This window comes from Schistocerca piceifrons, chromosome 4 (assembly GCF_021461385.2).
Source record: "Schistocerca piceifrons isolate TAMUIC-IGC-003096 chromosome 4, iqSchPice1.1, whole genome shotgun sequence".
NCBI classification, from domain to species: Eukaryota; Metazoa; Arthropoda; class Insecta; order Orthoptera; family Acrididae; genus Schistocerca; species Schistocerca piceifrons.
The window spans coordinates 466,640,948-466,665,920 of NC_060141.1; the positions used below are offsets into that span (position 1 = coordinate 466,640,948).

The 24,973-nt window shown below is 44.3% G+C and overlaps 1 protein-coding gene across 5 annotated transcripts in view; it reads left to right on the forward strand.

Moving 5' to 3' along the window:
- Nucleotides 1-24,574, forward strand: part of LOC124795452 (nocturnin) — a 384,759-nt gene extending 360,185 nt beyond the window's left edge. For all 5 annotated transcript variants that reach the window (XM_047259475.1, XM_047259478.1, XM_047259476.1 and 2 more), the window contains 5 exons: nt 8,035-8,216; nt 11,937-12,002; nt 12,116-12,237; nt 19,371-19,577; nt 23,807-24,574. In XM_047259475.1, the coding sequence (XP_047115431.1) occupies nt 8,035-8,216; nt 11,937-12,002; nt 12,116-12,237; nt 19,371-19,577; nt 23,807-24,319 (1,090 nt within the window). In that variant the 3' untranslated portion in view covers nt 24,320-24,574. The remainder of the gene's footprint in view (nt 1-8,034; nt 8,217-11,936; nt 12,003-12,115; nt 12,238-19,370; nt 19,578-23,806) is intronic.
- Nucleotides 24,575-24,973: the final 399 nt, after the last annotated feature.

The window sequence follows — 24,973 nt, forward strand, 5'->3', positions numbered from 1 at the left end:
AGCATCATATTGTTTTTAATATTACGGTACTTATTTTTAGTAGGGAAGGCTGATGCAGAAGCCAGAACTTTTATATTCCCAGTTTTCCAATCAGTGAGAAAATATTCGTACGTAGCTGCCCTGCAGATTGTGCAGAGAAAAAGGATACGTTCGCCTTGACGTTTAGTACACGACCCCGCTAACGAGCATCAATTGACAAGGTGAAGCTACCAGACTTCATCATTACGTCAAGAGTAAACCGTTGTTTCATCCTGCCGATTAACCTCTGCGCAATGTATCAGCGTAAGACATTCGCGGGTGGATGTTTACTGCGGCAGTTTTAAAGAAACATAAACTAGAAGACGAACCAGTAAACTGTGCCGTTGCTGCAAGACGGTCTGCCTATTTTTGGACACTCCTTCTGGCCGTCGATCAAATTGGAAAGCAGTAGGGTAATGTACTGGTTACTCCACCAGTTGAAAAGAAGTCATTTCTATCCAGTTTACTGTGATTGACCGAAGGAGCGGTCAGCAAATTGTCAGAACGTGTCGCTGAAGGATTACTGATGGGCGAGCTGGCGTCAGGAATTTGCTGCATCTTCGACTGACGTTTTGATTCGGTCACTGTTTTTCGTACTCAAACTATTTTCATCCGAGCAGAGAAAAGCTCGGTGGCTCAACTGTTTCCGTTCTGCCTCTGTAATTCATTTCATATTTTTTTCAAATCCCTTCTCGTTGAGTACCTGTTGTGGAAGTGGCATTAACAATAATAAATCTCAGGATAATCGATGTATCCTCGCCAGGAATAAAGGAGCTACATAGACAAACAAATAATGTAGTCCCTATAACGGGCAGTTGTTGCTAATAGGGTTCTAATTTGTATAATTAAATTCACTCCCGAAGTATACAGTCACTGACTTGAATGTCTCCTACTGCAGAATCACCCGACGCCCTATAAAAATGTTGTGGCCTACTGAATAGCCTTAATACAGCTATAATTTCTGTTCACGGGCAATGACAATCACCATCAGCGCTCTATTGTCAGATATAGTAACGGTCTAAGCTTTACTGCTAGTGACACTTACATGCTGTCTTCGACATTGTCCTGCACGCACTGGTGCCCTCTCGGGACAATCCTCTGTTGTAGAGAATAAATCATCTATGGCTGCTCAACTAGCAAAAATTCGACTTTTTCCGCACTAACATGATTTGGGTAGTAGCGTTTGAAAGCTACGTCTGCCCTTCTGATTAAAGCAACAACACAGTCTTAGTGACGACTGGGAATCAGAATAGAAACAATTCGGAAGTTATGCAATCGATACAGAATTCACATTATTTCCGGCAGGGACCGGAAATGTAGTTTGCCAGTCCGTTCGTGACTCACGCGATAACACGGGGACTAGAACGGACAGGAAATCTGTTGCAGGATGTATAAAGTTGGTCGTCCACTTCAAGCAAGAAGCCCATATTTTTTACTTTCACGGCCATTACTTTGCATGTTGTTGCGTCAGTAAATGAACACAATAACTGGCATTGTTTTTAATACCAAACTTGTTTTATTCTGCGAAATCACCAACTGATAACAAGAAATATTTGTATCTCGCTCTCAAAACGTTCCCATCTACCTGTTCGGTATTTGGTTCGAAATTCAGTGTTCCGATACAAGTGCCGAGTAGAGGTAACTGTTAACACCAGACAGATGCCTACGTGTGTGTATTCCGTTCTGCTGTGCATAATGTAGGAAGGTGTCACGTAATCGCCACAAACACTTAACGTACTTGCACCAGAGACGTACGTTTATTCGCCATGAATGCGAACACAGCAACATGTCATTTTTGGCTAACAATAAAGTTAGAGTATTTAGGAACGTGACTTAGCTGGAATAAATTTTGGGACTCTCAGAGAAATTAGTTTTTCTTTATTATCAGGACTAATAGACGTAAATAGTAAATATGAGCCAAACCTTCCAGTTCAAGAACCTTCAACATCGCAGCGCGTCAGCACTCGTTGGTTAATATATTAAAAAACTAAAAACCCGCCTCGATTGTGAAAAAAGCACCTAGTGTTGTTAACTCAGGTTTCGGCATAGATAACTACTTTGTCAATGATTAAAAGGACACCATAGCTATACATTTATAAACGAAAAAAGAAAAGGAAAACACACAATACATATGTACAAAGTCAAAACCACTACTTAATGGTGTACGCTCCACTTCACACCGGCCTTTGTTCGATGGGCCATGACCCGCCATAAACTGCCAACTTTATTGTTGTTTTGAAGAAGGTGTAGTTATCTACGTCGAAACCTGTGTTAACACTTAACACTAGGTGCTTTTTCTCGCAATCGAGGCGGGTTTTTAGTTTTTTAATACCTTCCAGTTCATATTGGTCTACCTAAATTATCCTTTACGTCGTTGGGCCTTCGCACGCACCACGAAGCATTAGCTTGTGCTCATGTGTGTATATATATATATATATATATATATATATATATATATATATATATATATATATGTGTGTGTGTGTGTGTGTGTGTGTGTGTGTGAGAGAGAGAGAGAGAGAGAGAGAGAGAGAGAGACGTACAGAATTCTCTCCATAGTTTTGATCCCTCTCAGTACGTGATTTGTGAGATCTTCCGGGTAGTTGAATGTTCTGCAGCAATTTAGAATTGTTTGCTCCGTAAAGCCTACTTAGTGAGCACCTGCCTTGATGATTTGGCCGCCGTTGTTTTCGGTAAAGCAAGTCAAACGTATTCGAAGTTTCGTTTCGCAGCGTAGTGTACGTTAGCCTGAAACTTATTAGATTAAAGAGTGTACGTGGCAGGGATTCGAACCCGGACTCCGGCTTTTCATGTGTAACACTCGTACCAAATCGATAAGGCCTTACTGCCCCACTCAGCTCCTGAGTGTGAAGGTACTTCTCCTACTCTCACAAACGTTAACAAGCTTACCTAACTGGATTAGAGCTCGTGGCAGAAGGAATGAGCTGAAGAATGGTTCCGCAGTAACCTATGGTTTTTTCCGAGAATGAACCGTTATCTCTGAAGCACTCGACGACTGCTAGCATAACAAGTTGAGCAGGTAGGTTTCTGATGAATTTGGGAGAACGAAAGACAGGTAAGGTCAGATTGAAGAACTGAGTCGGGCAGTAAAATGTGTTCAGATTGTGTGAGGATTTTGCAGGGTCGATTCGACACACGTGCACGAGCACACTTTCTTGTTGTGAACAAACTGTCTTCTGCATATGATAACGATTTCCATCAAGCGGAGCCAGTGTTGTGTTTTTGCCAGTGTGAGTGAAGTGCCAGGGGGGAGTAGCGGAGCCAGTGTTGTGTTTTTGCCAGTGAGAGTGAAGTACCATGGCGGCGGGGGGGGGGGGGGGGGGGGGTGTATCAGAAAGAAAAATGCACGTACCCCTTTACTCCTGGTTTCAACTCAGACGTAATCTGTTGGCACTTTTCTGTCATTTCGGTACAGCATTACGTGACTCATACATGAATCTGACAAGTGAGGCAATAAATGACAATTAGTTGAAACCCTCAGCTGCCGAGAGGTGTTGTTGCAAGGGATAAGTCCCTGCAGTCGCGCTGTTCATCTGTGTCCTCGGTGGCTCAGATGGACGCCGGCACGGTAGCTCAGCGTGTTCGGTCAGAGCGCCGGTTGACCTCTGTAATAAAAAACATGTAAGCAGGAGATCCCGGGTTCGAGTCCCGGTCGGGGCACACATTTTTATCTGTCCCCATAGAGGTATATCAACAACACCTGTCTGCTGCTGAGGGTTTCAATTAATTACCATTTATTCTAGAGAAGCTGCACGGTCATCAGTGGTATCTGTTCTTTCGAGAGCAGTTGCTATCTTCATATAATGTGAGGCAATATTTGTTTCTAGGAGCAGTGAAATGTTGTGAAATACCTCGTGAGATGACTGGTCATTGAGTCAATATGCTCTCGTGGACGGCAGCAGTTCCTGCTCACTTCCGATGAAATTTCGTGTTGAGAGTGGCGTGATGCACGTCACTCAGTTTTGTGAAAGGCAGCTAGCGGGAAGACTTGCCTAGCATCGCTGATGCAGCGGAGGAGACCCGTTTCACTGTTCCCGGAACGCTCGTGCTGCGTGGACCGCTCCCGGCGAACGCCATCTTGGGCGAGCGCCGAAGATGGTTATCCAGCTGCATAGCTGCGCGGGGTCAATTTCAACGTTACGGGAACAGTTACCCAGCGGCATTCCTTTGCTATATTAGCGGTACTGCCTGAGATAATCAAGTGCATTTACAAAAATTAACAGAAACAGAAAAATCAGTACCTGTGTGTTGAACGGATATTTTATTAATAATTTTTGATATCGTAGCGGAACGAGAGCGATCGTATAAAACAGTTCAGCATAAAAACAGTCCAGATTGCAAAAAATATTTATTTAGTAACTCCAGTAACTTATTTCGGTCCAAGCGACCATCGGCGGACTGGAAGCTCTGAAACGTATAATGAAATAGTAAATAAATAATTTTTACGATCTGGACTGTTTCCTATTATACTGATATTTGATTGATAAGTGACTTATTATGAAGGTAATGAAATTGACTCCTGGTAGTGGAATTTCATGACGATTATTTGGTACAAGTGGCCACTTCGGCCTGTTAAATCCCAAAACTCTGCCACAGTGTCTTGTAGAGTGAGATAATGCTACACTGTGACGCTTTCATAGGACGGGAACGTTGAACTCAGCAAAGTTATGGGTGTTGTTCGAAAGAAGCTGTACCTCTATTCATACACACAATCATTCGCAATGACACACACAACGCTAACTTGTAAAAAGTCTTAATCATTCACATTATAAAAGTAGGTTGATACTAAGTAAAGGACAGGAACCGTACCTCGGTGTTTCGGTGCGCGACGAAAGGGGTCGAAACGTTTCAAAATGGTTCAAATGGCTCTGAGCACTATGAGGCTTAACAGCTGAGGTCATCAGTCCCCTAGAACTTACAACTACTTAAACCTAACTAACCTAAGGACATCATACATATCCATGCCCTAGGCAGGATTCGAAACTGCGACCGTAGCAGTCGCACGGTTCCGGACTAGAACCGCAGGGCATCCGCGGCTGGAAACGTTTCTTTGACCCAGTGAAGAGACAGGATTTAGGATACTCGGTTACAGGTTTGTGATGTACGCCCACTTCGTACTGTACAGTTGCGAACAAACAACCCAAAACGAACGAAATGTCTTACCCTAGCTAAACTGGAAAGCTGTGACACTAAAAACACGCGCCATACCACTAGTACAACCCAGACAACGCTTTTCCTAGAGCAGTGATCGTTCATTCCGTTGCCCGGACATCCCCCATGAATAGATTCAAAGTTAATTTCCATCTCCGTCCTTAACCAGTCAGACCGTACGGACTGTGTCCAACGATGATTCAGTAAAGATGCATTCTTTCAATTTCCACGGCACAACATTTCTGACCTGCTGGTTTTGTATCGGCACGATTTTACCTCCGAATCTACCAACAACTGTGCTTAAACCATTATTTCCCCTGTATCCCTTTCCAGAGGGGTGCTAGCCTCGTAGGATTGTGAGAGGAAACTCTGGAAGTAAAGAGGCCTATATTGAAAAATTTAGGCTTTCACTCTGCTGGAACTGTTGTAAATAGGCTGCTTGGGTTTTTATGTTGGTAACGCCACGTAGTGCTCTGTATGAAAATCGCTGACTGCTCTGTGTGCAGCCTGTGGCTGGTTGCACTCATTGTTGGAATATTCGCTAGTGTAGTGTTGAGCAGTTGGAGGTGAGCCGCCAGCAGTGTGACTTTTGAACACCTTAAAGGTAGATACATTGTTCTCTATCAAAATCTTTCATTTGCTAACTATGCCTATCAGTAGTTAATCCTTCAATAGTTAGAATCTTTTATTTAGCTGGCATATTGGCGCTCGCTGTATTGCAGTAGTTCGAGTAACAAAAGATTTTTGTGAGGTAAGTGATTCATGAAAGGTATAGGTTATTCTCAGTCAGGGACGTTCTTTTGGAGGGATTATTGAAAGTCAGATTGCGTTGTGCTAAAAATATTGTGTATCAGTTTAGTGATAATCAGAATGAGTAAAGAGAGATCTGTGTGAGTACGTTCAGTTTTGCTCAGCTGTTTGAAAATCAAATAACGTAAGAGCTTTTCCAGCACTGTCATTCCTAATTTTCTATGGGAAAGTTTCACTGTGTTGCTGTTATCTTTAACTGAACGGAAACCCTAGTCAAAAGTTTTGTGCAGGTTAACAGCTCGCCGCAGAAACAAAATCTTCTAACTGGCTGCGGTTACATAAATGATGAACGCTGTGAAACACGGCAAGTCCTTGTGTAAAGCCGAGGTCCGTCGTAATATTATGAGAAATCCAGAAAGCTACAAACGCCAAATGTAGTCCGATTTCGCGGCACAGGTCATTAACTAAATACTTCTTTTCCCAAAATGTTTTTCTTGCTAATGCTTCTCTGGATATTATATCCTCTCTGCTTCAGCCATCATCAGTATTTAGAGGCCCAAATACCAAAACTCGTGGACTGCTTTTAGAGTCTCATTTCTTAAGCTAATTCTGTGAACAGCACCTGATTTAATTCGACTACATTGTATTACCCTTTCTTTACTATTGTTGATGTTCGTCCTATTCCCTCTCGAAATTACTCCTTCGCTTCGTTTTCTGCTTTCTCACCATACAAATTGAATAAAATCCGTTCTCAACTACGGCTTCCGTTTCATGTCCTTCGACTCATAACTGTAGTCTGGTGTCCGTAAAAGGTGTCGTCGTTGAATGACTGGGAGAATACAGGATGATGTCGACAAAATTTCTGCTTGGTATGATGAATGGCAGCTAGTTCTAAACATAGAAAATTTAACTTAATGCAGATGATTGGGAAAACAAACTCTGTGTTCGAATACAGTATAAGTAGTGTGCTACTTGACACAGCCAGGTTAAATATCTAGACGCAACGTTGCAAAGCGATATGAAGTGGAACCAGCGTGTGAGGACTACACTGGGGAAGGCGAATGGTCGATTTCTGTATATTGGGAGACTCAGGAAAACGAGGCTCCACTGTAAAGACACCACATATAGAAAGCTAGTGCGATGCATTCTTCATTACTGTTCGAGTGTTCGTAATCCTTAAAAGATCGGGTTAAAGGAAGTCACCGAAGCAGTTCACAGGCGGGCTGCTAGATTTTGTTACCGGTAGGTTCGATCAGCACGCAGCTACTACGAAGGTGCTTCGTGAACTCAAATGGGAATCGCTGGAGGCAGGGCAACCTTCCTTTTCGAGGAACGCTATTGAGAAAATTTCGAAGTCCGGCTTTTGAAACTGACCGCAGAGCGATTCTGCTGTCGCCGAGGTACATTTCCCGTAAAGAACACGAAAATAAGAGAAATTAGTATTTGTACGGAGGCATAGAGACAGTCGTATTTCACCGAGCGAGGTGGCGCAGTGGACTCGCATTCGGGAGGACGACGGTTCAATCTCTCGTCCGGGCATCCTGATTTCGGATTTCCGTGATTTCCCTAAATCGCTCCGGGTAAATGCCGGGATGGTTCCTCTGAAAGGGCACGGCCGACTTCCTTCCCCGTTCATCCCTTATCGGACGAGACCGATGACTCCGCAGTTTGGTCTCTTCCCACAAACAACCCAACCCAACTAACGGTCGTTTTTCCGTCACTGTCGCCAGGAAGGTGATGGGTACCCTCCACCATGCACCGTACGGTGGGTTTCAGAGTATGTATGTAGATGTAGATGACGGTTCAAATCCTCTCGCGATTTGTGGCCCCAGGCAAATGCCAGGATGGTTTCCTTGGGAGGTCACGAACGACTTCCTTCCCCATCCTTGAAACATTCAGAGCTTGTGCACCGTCTCTAATGACCTCGATGTCGACGGGATTTAAAACACTAATCTTCCTACCTTCCTTTTGTCTGAGTTTACTGATTTCAGCTAAACAGCTTTCTTGATCTGGTGCGTGTGGTCTGATGATTTCTTCGACTTCCTTCGATCAGTCCTCGCCGTGAGCTAACGCCTTCTTCCCTGTCTGTTGCAGGATGGGCAGCTTCACATCGGCGCCGAAGATCCTGAACGAGGACACGCAGGACAGCGACGTGCAGCTGCCGGAGCGGCTGCCTCGCGAGGAGCTGCTGGAGCGCTGCCGCCAGCAGGTGGCGCCGCTGCCCGCTCTGCTCAAGAGGCGCTTCCGCCGTCTCGGCTGGAGCCCCGACCCGCAAGGTAAGCGAGCACACTGCTGTCGCTCTCTCGCCCCTCCGGCGTACACTCCAGTGCAGGCCTGTTCAGGAGGCCTGGGTGGTGAGCGCTCGTTGTCAGACGTCATTATGCAGTGCAGGGGCAGTGCAAACTGTGCGCTGTCTTCAGAGGAATGGCTATGTGTTAAAAAGTTTATATTGGTCTTAGACGCAAGCGTATGTGCTTACACTGAGATAAAAAAGGTGGGATACTTCATAATGTCGTGCTGGATCCCTTTGCCCCGGCATAGTGCAGCAACTCTGTGGCATGGACTCAGCAAGTCGCGGGCAGTCCCCTGCGGAAACATTGAGCCATGGTGTCTCTATAGCTGTCCATAATAGAGGAAGTGTTGCCGGTGCAGGATTTTGTGCCTGAACTGACCTCTCGATTATGTCCCACGAATGTTCGGTGGGTTTCATTTCGGGTGATCTGGGTGGCCAGATCATTCGCTCGAATTGTCCACAATGTTCTCGAAACCAATCCTGGACAATTGTGGCCCAGTGGCATGGTGCATAGTCATTCACGAAAATTCCGTCGTTGTTTGGGATCATGAAGTCCATGGCTGGCTACAAATAGTCTCCAAGCAGCCTAACATTACCACAGGACCTAGTCTATGTAAACACAGCACACACCATTATGGAGCCACCAGCAGCTTGCACAGTGCCTTGGTGTCAACTTGGATCCAAGGTTCAAAAATGGCTCTGAGCACTATGGGACTTAACTTCTGAGGTCATCAGTCCCCTAGAACTTAGAACTACTTAAACCTAACTAACTTAAGGACAGCACACACATCCATGCCCGAGGCAGCATTCGAACCTGCGACCGTAGCGGTCGCGTGGTTCCAGACTGATGCGCCTAGAACCGCTCGGCCACTACGGCCGCCGGCGTGATGGATCCAAGGCTTCGTGGGGTCTGCGCCACACTCGAACCCTATGATCAGATCTTACCAACTGAAATCGGGACTCACCTGACCAGGCCACGGTTTTCCAGTCGTCCAGGCCCCAACCGTTATGGTCCCAAGCCCAGAAGAGGTGCTGCAGCCGGCCGCTGTGGCAGAGCGGTTCTAGGCGCTTCGGTCCGGAACCGCGCTGCTACTGCGGTCGCAGGTTCTAATCCTGCCTCGGGCATGGATGTGTGTGATGTCCTTAAGTTAGTTAGGTTTAAGTAGTCCTAAGTCTAGGGGACTGATGACCTCAGATGTTAAGTCCCATAGTGCTTAGAGCCATTTGAACCATTTGAACCTTCAAGACTCCGTCTTTCGCATATAATGTGGAGATGAGACAGCTTATCCATTCCACCAACAGACACAAAAATACCTCAACTCAGAACCCTGGGCCGAGATGTGGTCATACCTATTGAGGTATGGATGAGCTGTGGTAGACTTTCGGATGTGCTGCTCATCGATTCTCGCATCATGGACGTGAAAGTGGAGCTTTCTGGATTCTAAATCGGTCGCATTTGAAATGGAATGCAATAAATATAGCTGTTTGGAAACAGGAATAAATAAGGCCTATATACCATTTATTTTTTGCCGTGGTTAGTCATCTAAATGTTCAAAAGTTTGTGAATTCCTAATGGACCAAACCGCTGAGGTCATCGATCCCTAGACTTACACACTACTTCAACTAACTTACGCGAAGAACTACACACACACACACACACACACACACACACACACACACACACTCATGCCCGAGGGAGGACTCGAACCTCCGGCGGGAGGGGCAGCGCAATCCGTGACATGGCGCCTCAAACCGCGTGGTTAGGCGTCTGAGACCTCCTCTGTACAAGAATAATTAAAAAAAAAATTGTGTGTGGACAGTTCGGGCCATGCCCAAGGCTTTTCGTGAAGACGTCGTGATAAAATCATGAAAAGTGCTTCGTACTTTTTGTATCCCTCCTGGAAGGAGGCGCGTAGGTCTACTCCTGAAAACTGAAGAGTAAGTCGAATGTAGGAAGCTAGGAGGAGCAGGTGAAGGTGAAGTACTTCGGCACTGCGTGTAAATTTAAATCACATTTACTATAGGAAGAATATGATTACATAACTTTGCACTGAGGAGCACGTAGGTGCGAAGTCGGATGTCTCAAAGCTCACAGAAGTTACACAGGCAAAATCTGTATTGGCTCGCCCACTATGAAATAGAAACAATGTTACTTGGTCGCCTACTCGGAATCAAATGGGCTGAATCTGGAGCGGCGCTCGTAGAGCTGCACAGCGCCGGCTAGAGGGCGCTGCCGGCGGTGTGTGTCGTAGTGCCAACCTAAGAACTTGCACCTACGCCGTGGCATCGTAGCTAACGATACCACAGTAGTTCAATCGTCAAAGCCTTTAATACGATGGTTACACATAATAGTACGATCGTTGCACAATAGACAAATCACAGTTCACAGACCGCGGTTCACCCGTTCATTTCACTGAACTTGATGGGGCAGGCCGACCGCAGCTAGTCTGTTTCGCTTAGTCCTTGTATCATAGCCGGCGGCAAACAAGGTCACATTCTCGACAATGAGCGGCAAACGAATGAAACGGCCCACTCGGCGTGGCAACTTGCGAAAGAGGCCGCCTCATAACGACCAAGAAAATGAATCATCTAAAATGCGTCTGAAGACTACTGTTCGTACGTCTACTGTGTCTGTATTAAAGCTAAGTGCGAAGCTACACTCCATAAAACACTTCGCCACCTTTTTTCCTAACTTTCGTATCCAACGGTCAACAGAAAATATTGTTGTTAAAAATAATATTTTTTTCAGATTAGAATTACTGACGATCTGAATATTTTAGCGTGGCAACGAAATTTTAAAATTATCAAATTTTATAATTTTTAAGTAGTTCCATTCCGAAGGGCAGATATCTGAGGGACATAGCGTCAGGAAACAGAAAGAGAACATCAGTTCAACTGCATTTGATAAATCTGACTGGAAATAGTTTTGATTCTTTTTTCCCCTCCACAGTAACGGACGTTTTGCAGTTTATTTCACCTACTTTTCTCCGAAACCAATGACTTTTTGGTGGAAGTTCGGTTTTGGCAAAACATTATTTTCATCTCTTTGCTTGACATGTCTTGCCATTACACTGGTCTCGTCGATGTACACATTTTTCTTTAAATTATACCCTATTAAGTAAATGTGTTTATCTGCGCAATGTGTGCATAAGCTTCGTAATAACAAAAAAGAAGAGTTTCTACAAACACTCTTTTTTATTATTGTAATTATGATTAACTAGCTATACATCATAGTGACATATTTCAATAGTCAAAATAACGAAGAGAGTAGATAAGAAACCCCGTAATCACACAGTAATGACTAGGATTTTTTTTTCCTTTTTGGTGGGATGGGAGGTGGGTAAGCGCAAAGGAAATTGTTTTTCTTCAAGGAGAACGATGTCAGCATGTGTAATGTCCTGCAAAAGAATAAACAGAAAGAGTAAATGTAGAATTTCGACGATACTTAATAATGAGATGAGTTGGGCACTATAAGTGAAAAAAATTGTATGGTTCTAAATTATAGAACATTCGCAGTTTATTTTCATTTGTAAGAAATATTTCTTGGATTTAGCAACTGAAGAGTCGATTAACGTCATTTTGAACTGGCAGTGATAATTCCAGCAGATTATTTTGTCCCTGTTTCATGCCTCGTGTATATAGTTATAGGGCCTACTACTAGTTATGAAATATATAGTAGCTAATTTTTGTTTTTGTTTCGCAGCTTTCGAGGAACCTGTCAACAACCCAGACTGCATAAGAGTCTTCCAGTGGAACGTCTTGTCTCAATGTGAGTAGTAACTGCCATACGAAGTTAACATTACACATATTGCAAGATAAATAATTACCCGATGCACTTGAATATTGCACCTGTTACTGAAAATATCCGTCCTCAATTTTCAGCTCTTGGACAGACGAACGACAACTTCGTTTGCTGTCCCGACGACGCACTGGAGTGGCATAGGCGGAGATACCACATCGCTGAGGAGATCGTGCAGTATTGTCCAGACGTCATCTGCTTGCAGGTTCGTTTCTCTTCTCTGAGTGGTTACTAAGCTAATCGATAACTATTTCCTCTGTACTGCCAATCACTGCAGACTCCTTAAGACACAATGCAGTTTCCATTGGCTCGTAGGAAAGGTCGAAGTCTTGCAGAACAAGATAAATTTGGCGCGGGGGCAGTTATTTCCGTTTATCGTATTATGTGACTAGCCATAATCGTTGTTTTAAGCATCACTGAAACGGGTCACAGATGACATAGAACTGAGGCGTGACGTAACAAGCGACAACTAAAGCCTTCAAGCTTTCTTGTCAGCGGTAACATGGGTGTTAAAGCTTGTGAATTTCAGCAGACTCATATGCTTGTAGGTCTGCCTCACACAACTCTTGAAATCTACACTGGTGTGAATGATCTTTACCGATTTATAATGTCGATAGAGTGTATATGCAATTACGGAAATGGCTGTATTGTCATTCATCTAGTGGCTTCAATTTCCGAATATGTGGTGTGCTTCTGTCAACACTGGACACATCACTATAAACACAGCTAAATGCTTTATAGGCACGTCGTTTGGGAGCTACTGGATTCTTGAATTTGGTCGCGCGGGATTAGCCGAGCGGTCTTAGGCGCTGCAGTCAGGTACTGTACGGCTGGTTCCGGCGGAGGTTCGAGTCCTCCCCCGGGCATGGGTGTGTCTGTTTGTCCTTAGAATAATTTAGGTTAAGTAGTGTGTAAGCTTAGGGACTGATGACCTTAGCAGTTAAGTCCCATAAGATTTCACACACATTCACACACTTAAATTTGATCCGAAGCACTCGAACCATAATCAGTGGAAAATGTGCACATAAAAAGTTTTTGATCGTGAACACTTTTCAGTGCAGCTATTAGAGACATATCAAAATTTTACCATGTGCGCTAAGACTTGTCTTGAAGTCAGTCTTACCAACGAAAAAGATCATTGGGTCGAAACTACGGAGTATATAGATTTTTTGTTTTCTCTTTTGCAATATACTTCCCGGTTTCACTTAACTCAGAGGGAAACATTATTTTACTTAGTTAATACACAAGTTGAATATTTTTGATAAAATTACATACTAGCAGAGTTGTATGATGGCTAGCGCCCAAAGGAAAGAATCATTTTTGTACTGACTACCAACAAAACAAAGGTGGCAGGGGTAAAATACAGGGAGCGAAAGGCTATTTACAATTTGTACAGAAACCAGATGGCAGTTATAAGAGTCGAGGGACATGAAAGGGAAGCAGTGGTTGGGAAGGGAGTAAGACAGGGTTGTAGCCTCTCCCCGATGTTGTTCAATCTGTATATTGAGCAAGCAGTAAAGGAAACAAAAGAAAAATTCGGAGTAGGTATTAAAATTCATGGAGAGGAAATAAAAACCTTGAGGTTCGCCGATGACATTGTAATTCTGTCAGAGACAGCAAAGGACTTGGAAGAGCAATTGAATGGAATGGACAGTGTCTTGAAAGGAGGATATAAGATGAACATCAACAAAAGCAAAACAAGGATAATGGAATGTAGTCTAATTAAGACGGGTGATGCTGAGGGAATTAGATTAGGAAATGAGGCACTTAAAGTAGTAAAGGAGTTTTGCTATTTGGGGAGCAAAATAACTGATGATGGTCGAAGTAGAGAGGATATAAAATGTAAGCTGGCAATGGCAAGGAAAGCGTTTCTGAAGAAGAGAAATTTGTTAACATCCAGTATTGATTTAAGTGTCAGGAAGTCATTTCTGAAAGTATTCGTATGGAGTGTAGCCATGTATGGAAGTGAAACATGGACGATAAATAGTTTGGACAAGAAGAGAATAGAAGCTTTCGAAATGTGGTGCTACAGAAGAATGCTGAAGATTAGATGGGTAGATCACATAACTAATGAGGAAGTATTGAATAGGATTGGGGAGAAGAGAAGTTTGTGGCACAACTTGACCAGAAGAAGGGATCGGTTGGTAGGACATGTTCTGAGGCATCAAGGGATCACCAGTTTAGTATTGGAGGGCAGCGTGGAGGTTAAAAATTGTAGAGGGAGACCAAGAGATGAATACACTAAGCAGATTCAGAAGGATGTAGGTTGCAGTAGGTACTGGGAGATGAAGAAGCTTTCACAGGATAGAGTAGCATGAAGAGCTGCATCAAACCAGTCTCAGGACTGAAGACCACAACAACAACAACCAACAAAACACATTTACTTCTTTTTTACATCTACATACATACCTCGCAAGTCAGCGTATGTTGTATGGCGGTAGTATTTATCTTTTCTGTTCCACAAGCGAGTGGAACAAGCGATAAACGACTGTCTATATGCCTCCGAACGAGCTCTAATTTCTCTTATCTTGTCTTCGTGGTTCTTACGCGAAATGTGCGTTGGTCAGCCGGCCGGGGTGGCGGAGCGGTTCTAGGCGCTACAGTCCGGAACCGCGCGACCCTACGGTCGCAGGTTCGAATCCTGCCTCGGGCATGGATATGTGTGATGTCCTTAGGTTAGTTAGGTTTAAGTAGTTCTAAGTTCTAGGGGACTGATGACCTCAGCAGTTAAGTCCCATAGTGCTCAGAGCCATTTGAACCATTTGAACTACAACGTTATCAGTAAACAGCGCAAATTTCTGCTCACTCTGTCTGTCAATCTATTTATGTATACAGAAAACGGTGGTTCTATCACATCTCCCTAGGGCGTTCTTGACGATACCCTTGTCTCTGATAAGCATCTGCCGTCTCGGACAACGTATTGATGTCTATTGTTTGAGAAGCTTCGAGCCACTCACATACCTGGCACCCCACTCCGTATTTCGGACCTTCATTAACAGTCTCCAGTGGGGCACCGTATCAAACGATTTCCAGAAATCTAGGGATATGTTGCTTCTCATCCATGACAGCTGAATTTCTCCCGAAAGTTGAATTTTCAAATCCATGCTGATTTGTGGACAGACGCTCTTCTTTCCCGAGGAAATTTGTTATATTCGAACTTAGAATATATTCAAGAAATCTACAGGAAACCGATTTTAAGGACGTTGGCCGGTAATTTTTCGGGTCCGTTCTTTTAGTTAACAGCTATCATGAACATGTTCAATGACAGGGTGCGGATATTGCGGTTCTCGAATCCAAACATTATGGCAATTAACCGCTTCTGATATATTAAAGGTTGTCTCATCTGAGAATAAACATCTTTACTGGAAGCTGGAATTCATGTAAATACCCGGCAGCATATCCGTGGCAAATTGCCGGCTGCATGGTTTGTCGTTCGGCTTCAGACGCTGCAGAATTTCCTCGTTTTAAGCAAACAAACGAAGGCGCTGGTGTACTACACGATGCAGTGTTGCTCAGGGTACATTAAGTTGCCTAGACACCTGCTGATGCCGTCCACTGTCTATTAGAAACACTACGTCGTGCACCGCCACAATGTTTCAGAACACTTCCAGGTACCAAAAACTTATCATACCATAGCTCAATTGTTTTCACATCAACTGAATCACATCCATACAAACTACGATAATTTCTTTGCACAGTAATCGGTGATTTTGTTCCTGTAAACCGCGTTATGCTATCGTACGCTGCTTCGGAATCGCCATTTTCACTTCATGAGATCTTGCTCCACTCTGGCGACAATAGGTGGCAGTTCTGACGCGGGAATATAAATTCCTTGAGGTGCTCTAGCACGTGGTGCAATTTCATTATCATGTCTACCGTGGTTTTTTTCCCTGGGCCTTTGAAATGTGGGAGTTCTGATAGGGACACCCCTGTTTTACTCTTCTCATTTCAGATAGAATATTTATGAAATCTGCTGAACTTCTGTGGTTCTCTTTGAAGCGACTCTCTCTCTCTCTCTCTCTCTCTCTCTCTCTCTCTCTGTCTGTCTGTCTGTCTGTGTGTGTGTGTGTGTGTGTGTGTGTGTGTGTGTGTGTGTGAGAGAGAGAGAGAGAGAGAGAGAGAGAGAGAGAGAGAAAATTTATAGTGCATGGGAAGATTCTGGGAGATTGTTATTATTCTTACTTAAAGATACACGCAAGAAATGACGAGAAATAATCGGCAATTCTATCTCAGAGTGGCTCGATTTAGTGATATTCAAATAAGTAACGAAAGAAGTCTTTCTACCCTCGAACAATTCGTCATATATCCTTTCTGTACTGGCTGTGAACAGAAAGACATAAATATTTACTCACGATAATAGTTGTTATCACAAGAACCAGTGAGGTGTGCTTTTCTAAATAAACTCGATACACTGGAGTTGAGTATCATGTATTTAACCAAATGCAGAGGTACATAGAAGCATATTCTTACAGGCTGGCGACATTAAATGAAGTACATAATCATCGCTTGTTTCTTTACCGATACTATACGTTGTTCACTTCCGCTTGGCTTTCTTAGTAAATGTGTCTGGCCAAATGATACCATCATGACTTTAATTACAAAACAACAGAAAACATTGCTATAAATTACAGTATTAATACATTTCTATAAATTCGGTTTTGAAATCACTTTGGGGACAAGGCGTTAAGGGGATACGGAATCGGATTTTGGGTTAAAAAATGGAATTTTTTTTTATTGGCGTATTATATTCTGCCATGTTTCCTCTTTAAAATGACGTATCATACATAGCTCTACTACAATTATAACTATTTTATTTTTATATATTTGTGAGATCGGGTATTGCGCTTTAGTTATACACGTCTCTCGTGGCTGACCATGAACTTTTTGGCAGTACCTTTAAAGTGACATGAATTCAAATATCCCGGTTTCCAGCGACTATTTATACACTAGTTGCCCGAAAATGTTTCTCTCTGGTTTCCTCAAGTTACTCTTTGACTTTGTGGCGGGACTGTTTTGTAAACAGTGTGATATAAGAAAGTAGTTGTTGTTGAGTTATTTCGTATTTAGTGCTTCATTTTTCGCAGTGAAAATGCCTAGAGCTAAAGCAAAAGTATTTAAAAAGCGTGTGAACTGGCAAAAGAAAAGAAATAATGATTCATTAGCAAAGCAAAGCAGTTCATCATCATCACTGTTGGAAAATGTGAATCCACTTATTACTGATTTGCCGAACGAACTTACACCAAATGAAAACAGTGCTTCTCATAAAAAACTAAGAGATTTGGAAGAGAAATATAATTTACTTGATAGAGGGAATGAAGTTTTTGAACTCATTGATACGAATATATTGTGTGAAGCTCTTGAAAACAGTTTGTGCTGCAAAAAATGTCATGGAAACGTTTCTCTGAAAGTAGAATCCCATGTTGGCCTGGCTGCCCAGTTTAATTTAATATGCAGTGTTTGTAAATACAGCTGTAAGTTTCCAAGTTCGGTTTCAGTAACTGTAAATAATGGATACAAGAAAACTGAACTTTATAGTGTAAATATTAGGTTAGTTTATGGATTGCGAGCAATTGGTAAGGGCAAAGCAGCTGGTGATATGCTATGTGGTGTTCTAAATCTTCCAAGTGCACCTTCAAAGTTTGAAGCTTACAATTATGTACTAGGATCTGCAGTTGAAGATGTAGCACAGAAGTCAATGCAGGTTGCTGTGGAAGAAGCAGTGGAAGAAAATGACGGCAGTCGTGACCTCACAGTGGCGTTTGATGGCACGTGGCAGAAAAGGGGCCACACCTCCAACAATGGTGTTGTAACAGCAACTAGTGTTGATACTGGCAAGGTTATTGATGTTGCAATAATGTCTAAATACTGTAGGTGCACAGGCAGGCTGAAAAATGAACACAGTGATGACTGTATTGCTAATTATTATGGTAGTAGTGGTGGCATGGAGGTTGCTTGGGTGAAGAAAATTTTTCATCGCTCTTCACAGTGGTATAATGTTCGCTATGTCAAATATCTGGGAGATGGTGACTCTAAAGCATTCAAAGAAGTTTTGGAAAGCAAACCATATGAGAACAGTGTAAATATAAGCAAACTTGAATGTATAGGACATGTGCAGAAGAGAATGGGTGCCAGGCTGAGAAGGTTAAAATCAGTTATGAAAGGGAAAAAACTAGATGATGGGAAAACCTTGGATGGCAGAGGAAGATTGACTGATTCCATAATAGACCACATTCAGAACTGCTATGGCCTTGCAATCAGGCAAAATACAGGCAATCTTGAAGAAATGAGGAGAGCTATATGGGCTTTATATTTCCACACCGCATCCACGGATGAGCATCCACAACATGGTTTGTGCCCCAAAGGTGAAAACAGCTGGTGTAAATACAATAGGGGACTAACAACAGGAGAGAAATACATTCACCACCACAGTCTACCATCAGCCATCATGGCAGAAATAAAGCCCATTTTCAGAGATCTGGCTGACAGAAGTCTTCTGATGAAATGTCTTCACGGAAAAACGCAGAACCGCAACGAGTGCTTGAATAGTGTGATATGGCATCGTCTCCCAAAAACAGTGTTTGTCGGAATTAATACACTACATTTTGGTGTGTATGATGCTGTGGCAACCTTCAATCTTGGAAATATAACTAAATGCCAGGTCCTTCAAAAGTTGGGTATGTGTGTTGGTTCCCGTACGGTACGTGCTATGTTCTTTTTAGATCAGCACAGACTAAGGCATGCTGATAATATAATCAAGACATTAGTGAAAAAAGCAAGACAGGTGCAGAGGGGTGCCAAAAGAAGACTTGAAGATGATTATGAAGACTGTGAAGGGGGTATTAGCTACGGATCAGGAATATTTTAATCTTCTTTCTCCGTTTCCCGTAAGTTTACTTTTTACTTCATCTAGGAACATTATCTCAGGTACTGGTCAACCTAGAAGTCTGAAATTTTTATGACGTAGTGACATAGGTCCCTATTACATACTGAAACAACGATTTTTTAATTACTTGATTTACAAAAGACTTAGGGGTGATAATCTAGTAAAAAGCGATGGAAAAAATTTACTTAAAAATAAATGTACAATATCTCTGTAAGAAAATACTTTGACAATAAACTGTTGTTTCAGTATTGTTGTAACATATGAATGCACATACAGTAAAATTTTTACCTCTCTGTCTCCAGTAGTTTGTGAGAAAATGTTCCCTATAGTAGGCATATATTAACATTGCGGGGATAGGTGATTCCGTATCCCCTTAATGTCTTTGTAAATAATGATCATATATATTGTTTTATCTTCTACGCGTACTGACGGTTTCGGGCTTGTGTGTGTTGCAGGAGGTGGACCACTTCAGCTTCCTGACGAAGGTGCTGGGCTCGCAAGGCTACAGCGGCATCTTCTACCCAAAGCCCGACTCCCCGTGCCTCTACATCAAGGGCAACAACGGGCCCGACGGCTGCGCCATCTTCTACAGGCGCGACAAGTTCGAGCTGCTGCAGTCTGACTCGCGCATCCTCGAGGTGTGGCGCGTCCAGAGCAACCAGGTGAGGCGGCTGCGCAACCACTGAACGGTTCCGTCTGTAGGCTGCAACACCACCAGAGCAGGAGCGCCGCTCCATATTCAAAAGGTGTCTTGTGGCATACACTGAGGAGACAAAGGTCATGGAATAGCGATGTACACATATACAGATGGCGGTAGTATCGTGTACACAATGTGCAAGAGGGCAGTGCATTGGCTGAGCTGTCATTTGTACTCAGTCGATTCATGCGAAAAGGTTCTCTACGTGGTTATGGCCGCACGACCGGAATCGACAGACCTTGAACGTGGAATGGCGGTTGGAGCTAGGCGCTTGGAGTATTCCATTTAAAGTCGTTGGGATATTGAATATCCTGAGATCCACATGTCAATACGACATTTCATGACCTAGTAGACAGTGTCAGAAGTTCCATGCGGCTTTTTGCGGATGATGCTGTAGTATACAGAGAAGTTGCAGCATTAGAAAATTGCAGAGAAATGCAGGAAGATCTGCAGCGGATAGGCATTTGGTGCAGGGAGTGGCAACTGACCCTTAACATAAACAAATGTAATGTATTGCGAATACGTAAAATGAAGGATCCTTTACTGTATGATTATATGATAGCGGAACAAACACTGGTAGCAGTTACTTCTGTAAAATATCTGGGAGTATGTGTACGGAACGATTTGAAGTGGAATGATCATATAAAATTAATTGTTGGTAAGGCGCAAGGTGAGATTCATTGGGAGATTCCTTAGAAAATGTAGTCCATCGACAAAGGAGGTGGCTTACAAAACACTCGTTCGACCTACACTTGAGTATTGCTCATCAGTGTTGTATCCGTACCAGTTCGGGTTGACGGAGGAGATAGAGAAGTTCCAAAGAAGAGCGGCGCGTTTCGTCACAGGGTTATTTGGTAAGCGTGATAGCGTTACGGAGATGTATAGCAAACCCAAGTGGCAGACTCTGCAAGAGAGGCGCTCTGCATCGCGGTGTAGCTTGGTGTCCAGGTTTCGAGAGGGTGCGTTTCTGGATGAGGTATCGAATATATTGCTTCCCCCTACTTATGTCTCCCGAGGAGATCATGAAGGTAAAATTAGAGAGATTCGAGCGTGCACGGAGGCTTTCCGGCAGTCGTTCTTCCCGCGAACCATACGCGACTGGAAAGGAAAGGGAGGTAATGACAGTCGCAGGTAAAGTGCCCTCCGCCACACACCGTTGGGTGCCTTGCGGAGTATAAATGTTAATGTAAATGTAAATGAACAACGCAGTGGCGGACGGCCTTCACTTAACGATCAGGAGCAGCGGCGTTTGCGTAGAGTTGTCAAACTGAACTTCCCCGAGGTTGGCGTCTACCAATTTTTCCATTCGTCTGTAAAGAATTCGTGTTAGTATTTTGTAGCCGTTATTTCCACATCTGTCAACACCTGCTTGTTTTGGAATTGCAATTATTATATTCTTCTTGAAGTCTAAGGGTATTTCACGTGTCTCATCCATTTTGCTCACCAGATGGTAGAGTCTTGTCAGGGCTGGCTTTCCCAAGGCTGTCAGTAGTTCTAATGGAATGTTGTCTACTCCCGGGGCCTTGTTTCGACTTAGATCTTTCAGTGCTCTGTCAAACTCTTCACGCAGTATCATATCTCCCATTTCATCTTCATCTACACCACTGGCCATTAGAATTGCTACACAAAGAAGAAATGTAGATGATAAACGGGTATTCATTGGACAAATATATTATACTAGAACTGACATGTGATTACATTTTCACGCAATTTGGGTGCATAGATCCTGAGAAATCAGTACCCTGAACAACCACCTCTGGCCGGCCGGCCGCGGTAGCCGTGCGGTTCTGGCGCTGCAGTCCGGAACCGCGGGACTGCTACGGTCGCAGGTTCGAATCCAGCCTCGGGCATGGGTGTGTGTGATGTCCTTAGGTTAGTTAGGTTTAAGTAGTTCTAAGTTCTAGGGGACTTATGACCTAAGTTGTTGAGTCCCATAGTGCTCAGAGCCATTTTGAACCTCTGGCCGTAATAACGGCCATGATACGCCTGGGCATTGAGTCAAACACGGCTTGGATGGCGTGTACAGGTACAGCTGCCCATGCAGCTTCAACACGATACTACAGTTCATCAAGAGTAGTGACTGGTGTATTGTGACGAGCCAGTGGCTCGGCCACCATTGACCAGACGTTTTCGGTTGGTGAGACATCTGGAGAATGTGCTGGTCAGGGCAGCAGTCGAACATTTTCTGTATGCAGAAAGGCTCGTACAGGACCTGCAACATGCGGTCGTGCATTATCCTGCTGAAATGTAGAGTTTCGCAGGGATCGAATGTAGGGTAGAGCCACGGGTCGTAACACATCTGAAATGTAACGTCCACTGTTCAAAGTGCCGTCAATGCGAACAAGAAGTGAACGAGACGCCAGTATGGCGATGACGAATACACGCTTCCAATGTGCGTTCACCACGATATCGCCAAACACGGATGCGACCATCATGATGCTGTAAACGGAACCTGGATTCATCCGAAAAAATGACGTTTTGACATTCGTGCACCCAGGTTCGTCGTTCAGTACACCATCGCGGGCGCTCCTATCTGCGATGCTGCGTCAAGAGTAACCGGAGCCATGGGCTCCTAGATGATAGTTCATGCTGCTGCAAACGTCGTCGAACTGGCCGTGCAGATGGTTGTTGTCTTGCAAACGTCCCCATCTGTTGACTCAGGGATCGAGACGTGGCTGCACGATCCGTTACAGCCATGCGGATAAGATGCCTGTATCTCGACTGCTAGTGATACGAGGCCGTTGGGATCCAGCACGGCGTCCATATTACCCTCCTGAACCCACCGTTTCCATATTCTGCTAACAGTCATTGGATCTTGACCAATGCGAGCAGCAATGTCGCCATACGATAAACCGCAATTGCGATAGGCTACATTCCGACCTTTATCAAAGACGGAAACGTGATGGTACGCATTTCTCCTCCTTACACGAGGCATCACAACAACGTTTCAACCAGGCAACGCCGGTCAACTGCTGTTTGTGTATGAGAAATCGGTTGGAAACTTTCCTCATGTCAGGACGTTGTAGCCGTCGCGTCCGTTTGAAAAGTTAATCATGTTCATATCACAGCATCTTCTTCCCGTCGGTTAAATTTCGCGTCTGTAGGACGTCATCTTCGTGGTGTAGCAATTTTAATGGCCAGTAGTGTATTTTGCAGCCGTGGCTTATTAACTGATAGTTCGGTAATTATCACATCTGTCAACACCTGATTTCTTTGGGATTGGAATTATTATATTCTTCTTGAATTCTGAGGGTATTTCGCCTGTCTCATACATCTTGCTCACCATATGGTAGAGTTTTCAGGACTGGCTCTCCCAAGGCTGTCAGTAGTTCTAATGGAATGGTGTCCACTCCCGGGGCCTTGTTTCGACTTAGATCTTTCAGTGCTCTGTCAAACTCTTCACGCAGTATCATATCCAGTGCTGTTTTTCTGGGGGAACGCTGGGGGATGCGTACCCCTAAACTTTTTCGTCAACAAACTAATTTTTCTACGATGTCGAGAACTTGGAAGAGTGCCAAAGATTTATTTCACGGACGTAAAGTTTTTACTTCATGTTTTCGTGTTGGTAATTGCAATACGAGCGATACCAGTGCAGTTGTCGGTGGGGAAAATCTATGTCATTGACTGTTTCAAGTATTTCGAAGCTGCGGCAACCGTTGTCGACAACTGAATCGCTGGCAGCCAGTTCGACGAGCATGTAGTGTCTTCGCCCGCTAATAGTGGGCGATGGTAGTGCTAAACGGATATGCATATGCTCAAATCGCATGCTACATTTGAGATGATGTAATCTGAAGTGTTCGATACCGCTTCCTCTTGTATTTTTGTATGTTTCTCGGTATTGCCTGGTTCAGTTGAACTGTAAAGTCAACTGAAGAGTCCGATACCATTTTTAATGTAGTACGACGTGCTGATGACGTCATGGCTAAAAGGAGACGGATGGTATCCTATGCTTCGGTTATAACTAATTTTCGGTGCATTATCCCATCTTGGAGTACCCTCAAACTTATTTTTAGAAAAAAAAGCACTGCTCATATCTCCCATTTCATCTTCATCTACATCCTGTTCCATTTCCATAGTATTGTCCTCAAGTACATCACCCTTGTACGGACCCTCTGTATACTCCTTCCAACTTTTGGTAGAAAAGTTATTCGTGTTCAAACGTTAAAGGAGTGTGTGTTTGTTGTTGCGGTGCAGGTGGCGGTGGCGGTGGTTCTGCGCGTGCGCGAGACGGGCCGCGAGGTGTGCGTGGCGACGACGCACCTGAAGGCCCGCCAGGGCGCTCTGCTGTCGACGCTCCGTAACGAGCAGGGCCGCGACCTGGTGCAGTTCGTGCGCGCGCGCGCCGCCGGCCGGCCCGTGCTGCTCTGCGGCGACTTCAACGCCGAGCCGAGCGAGCCCGTGTACGCGACCGTGCGCTCCTGCCCGCACATGCGGCTCGCCAGCGCCTACGCCGACGGCGCGGAGGACGGCCGCGAGCCCGCCTACACCACGTGGAAGGTGCGCGAGGAGGGCGAGGTGTGCCACACCATCGACTACGTCTTCTACAGCAGCGACGCGCTGCGCGTCGAGGCGCTGCTCGACTTCCCCAGCGGCGACGAGATCGGCGAGGGCCGCGTGCCGTCCTTCGCCTACCCCTCCGACCACTTCTCCCTCGTCTGCGACTTCCGCTTCGCGCACGCCGACGCCGGCGCGGCTGCCGAGTCGTAGTCGCAGCGGCGGCCTCTCACCTCGGCAGCCAGACAGTGCTCGTTTATTTATTTTTTTAAAAATGTGTTGTTGTGCACCCACTATTTATATATTTTTCACTAGGTTAGGCTGAACGAGCGTGGACGGTTTTATTGCACTCGGGACTGCTTTCACGGCAGCGAACGGCAGTGTGCGACGTGAGTGGTATAAGTTGAAGTCGAAACGGCACATGTATAACATTATAAAAATGTCTTTCAATAAAATATTTTGTACATACACTAGTGTCATTTCTTCTTAAAGACCTCACAGTCCTACTCTCATAGCACCCTTCAATTGAGTAGCCACAAGACCGAACCGACAAAGCCTTCTAAGACTGGTGAATACTCAGTATTGTAGAACACTCAGTATAATGTAGTTTATTGAATCTGAAATACACTTCTCGAACAATCCCTATATACACACAAAAACAAATAACTTGTAGACGACCATTCATCAAGAGCGTCGGTGAGGTCCGTCGGAGCTGGTCCTAGCTCGGCGAGGCACTGACTGTACTGGTGCTGCGCTGGCCTTATAAAGCCGGCGGAGTACTCCAACTTTCCCTGTATATGTGAGGTGACCTCTGCAGAAAAAGGTTCGCATTAGTCTGTAGCAAGTTCTGTTTGTTTTGAAGAATTG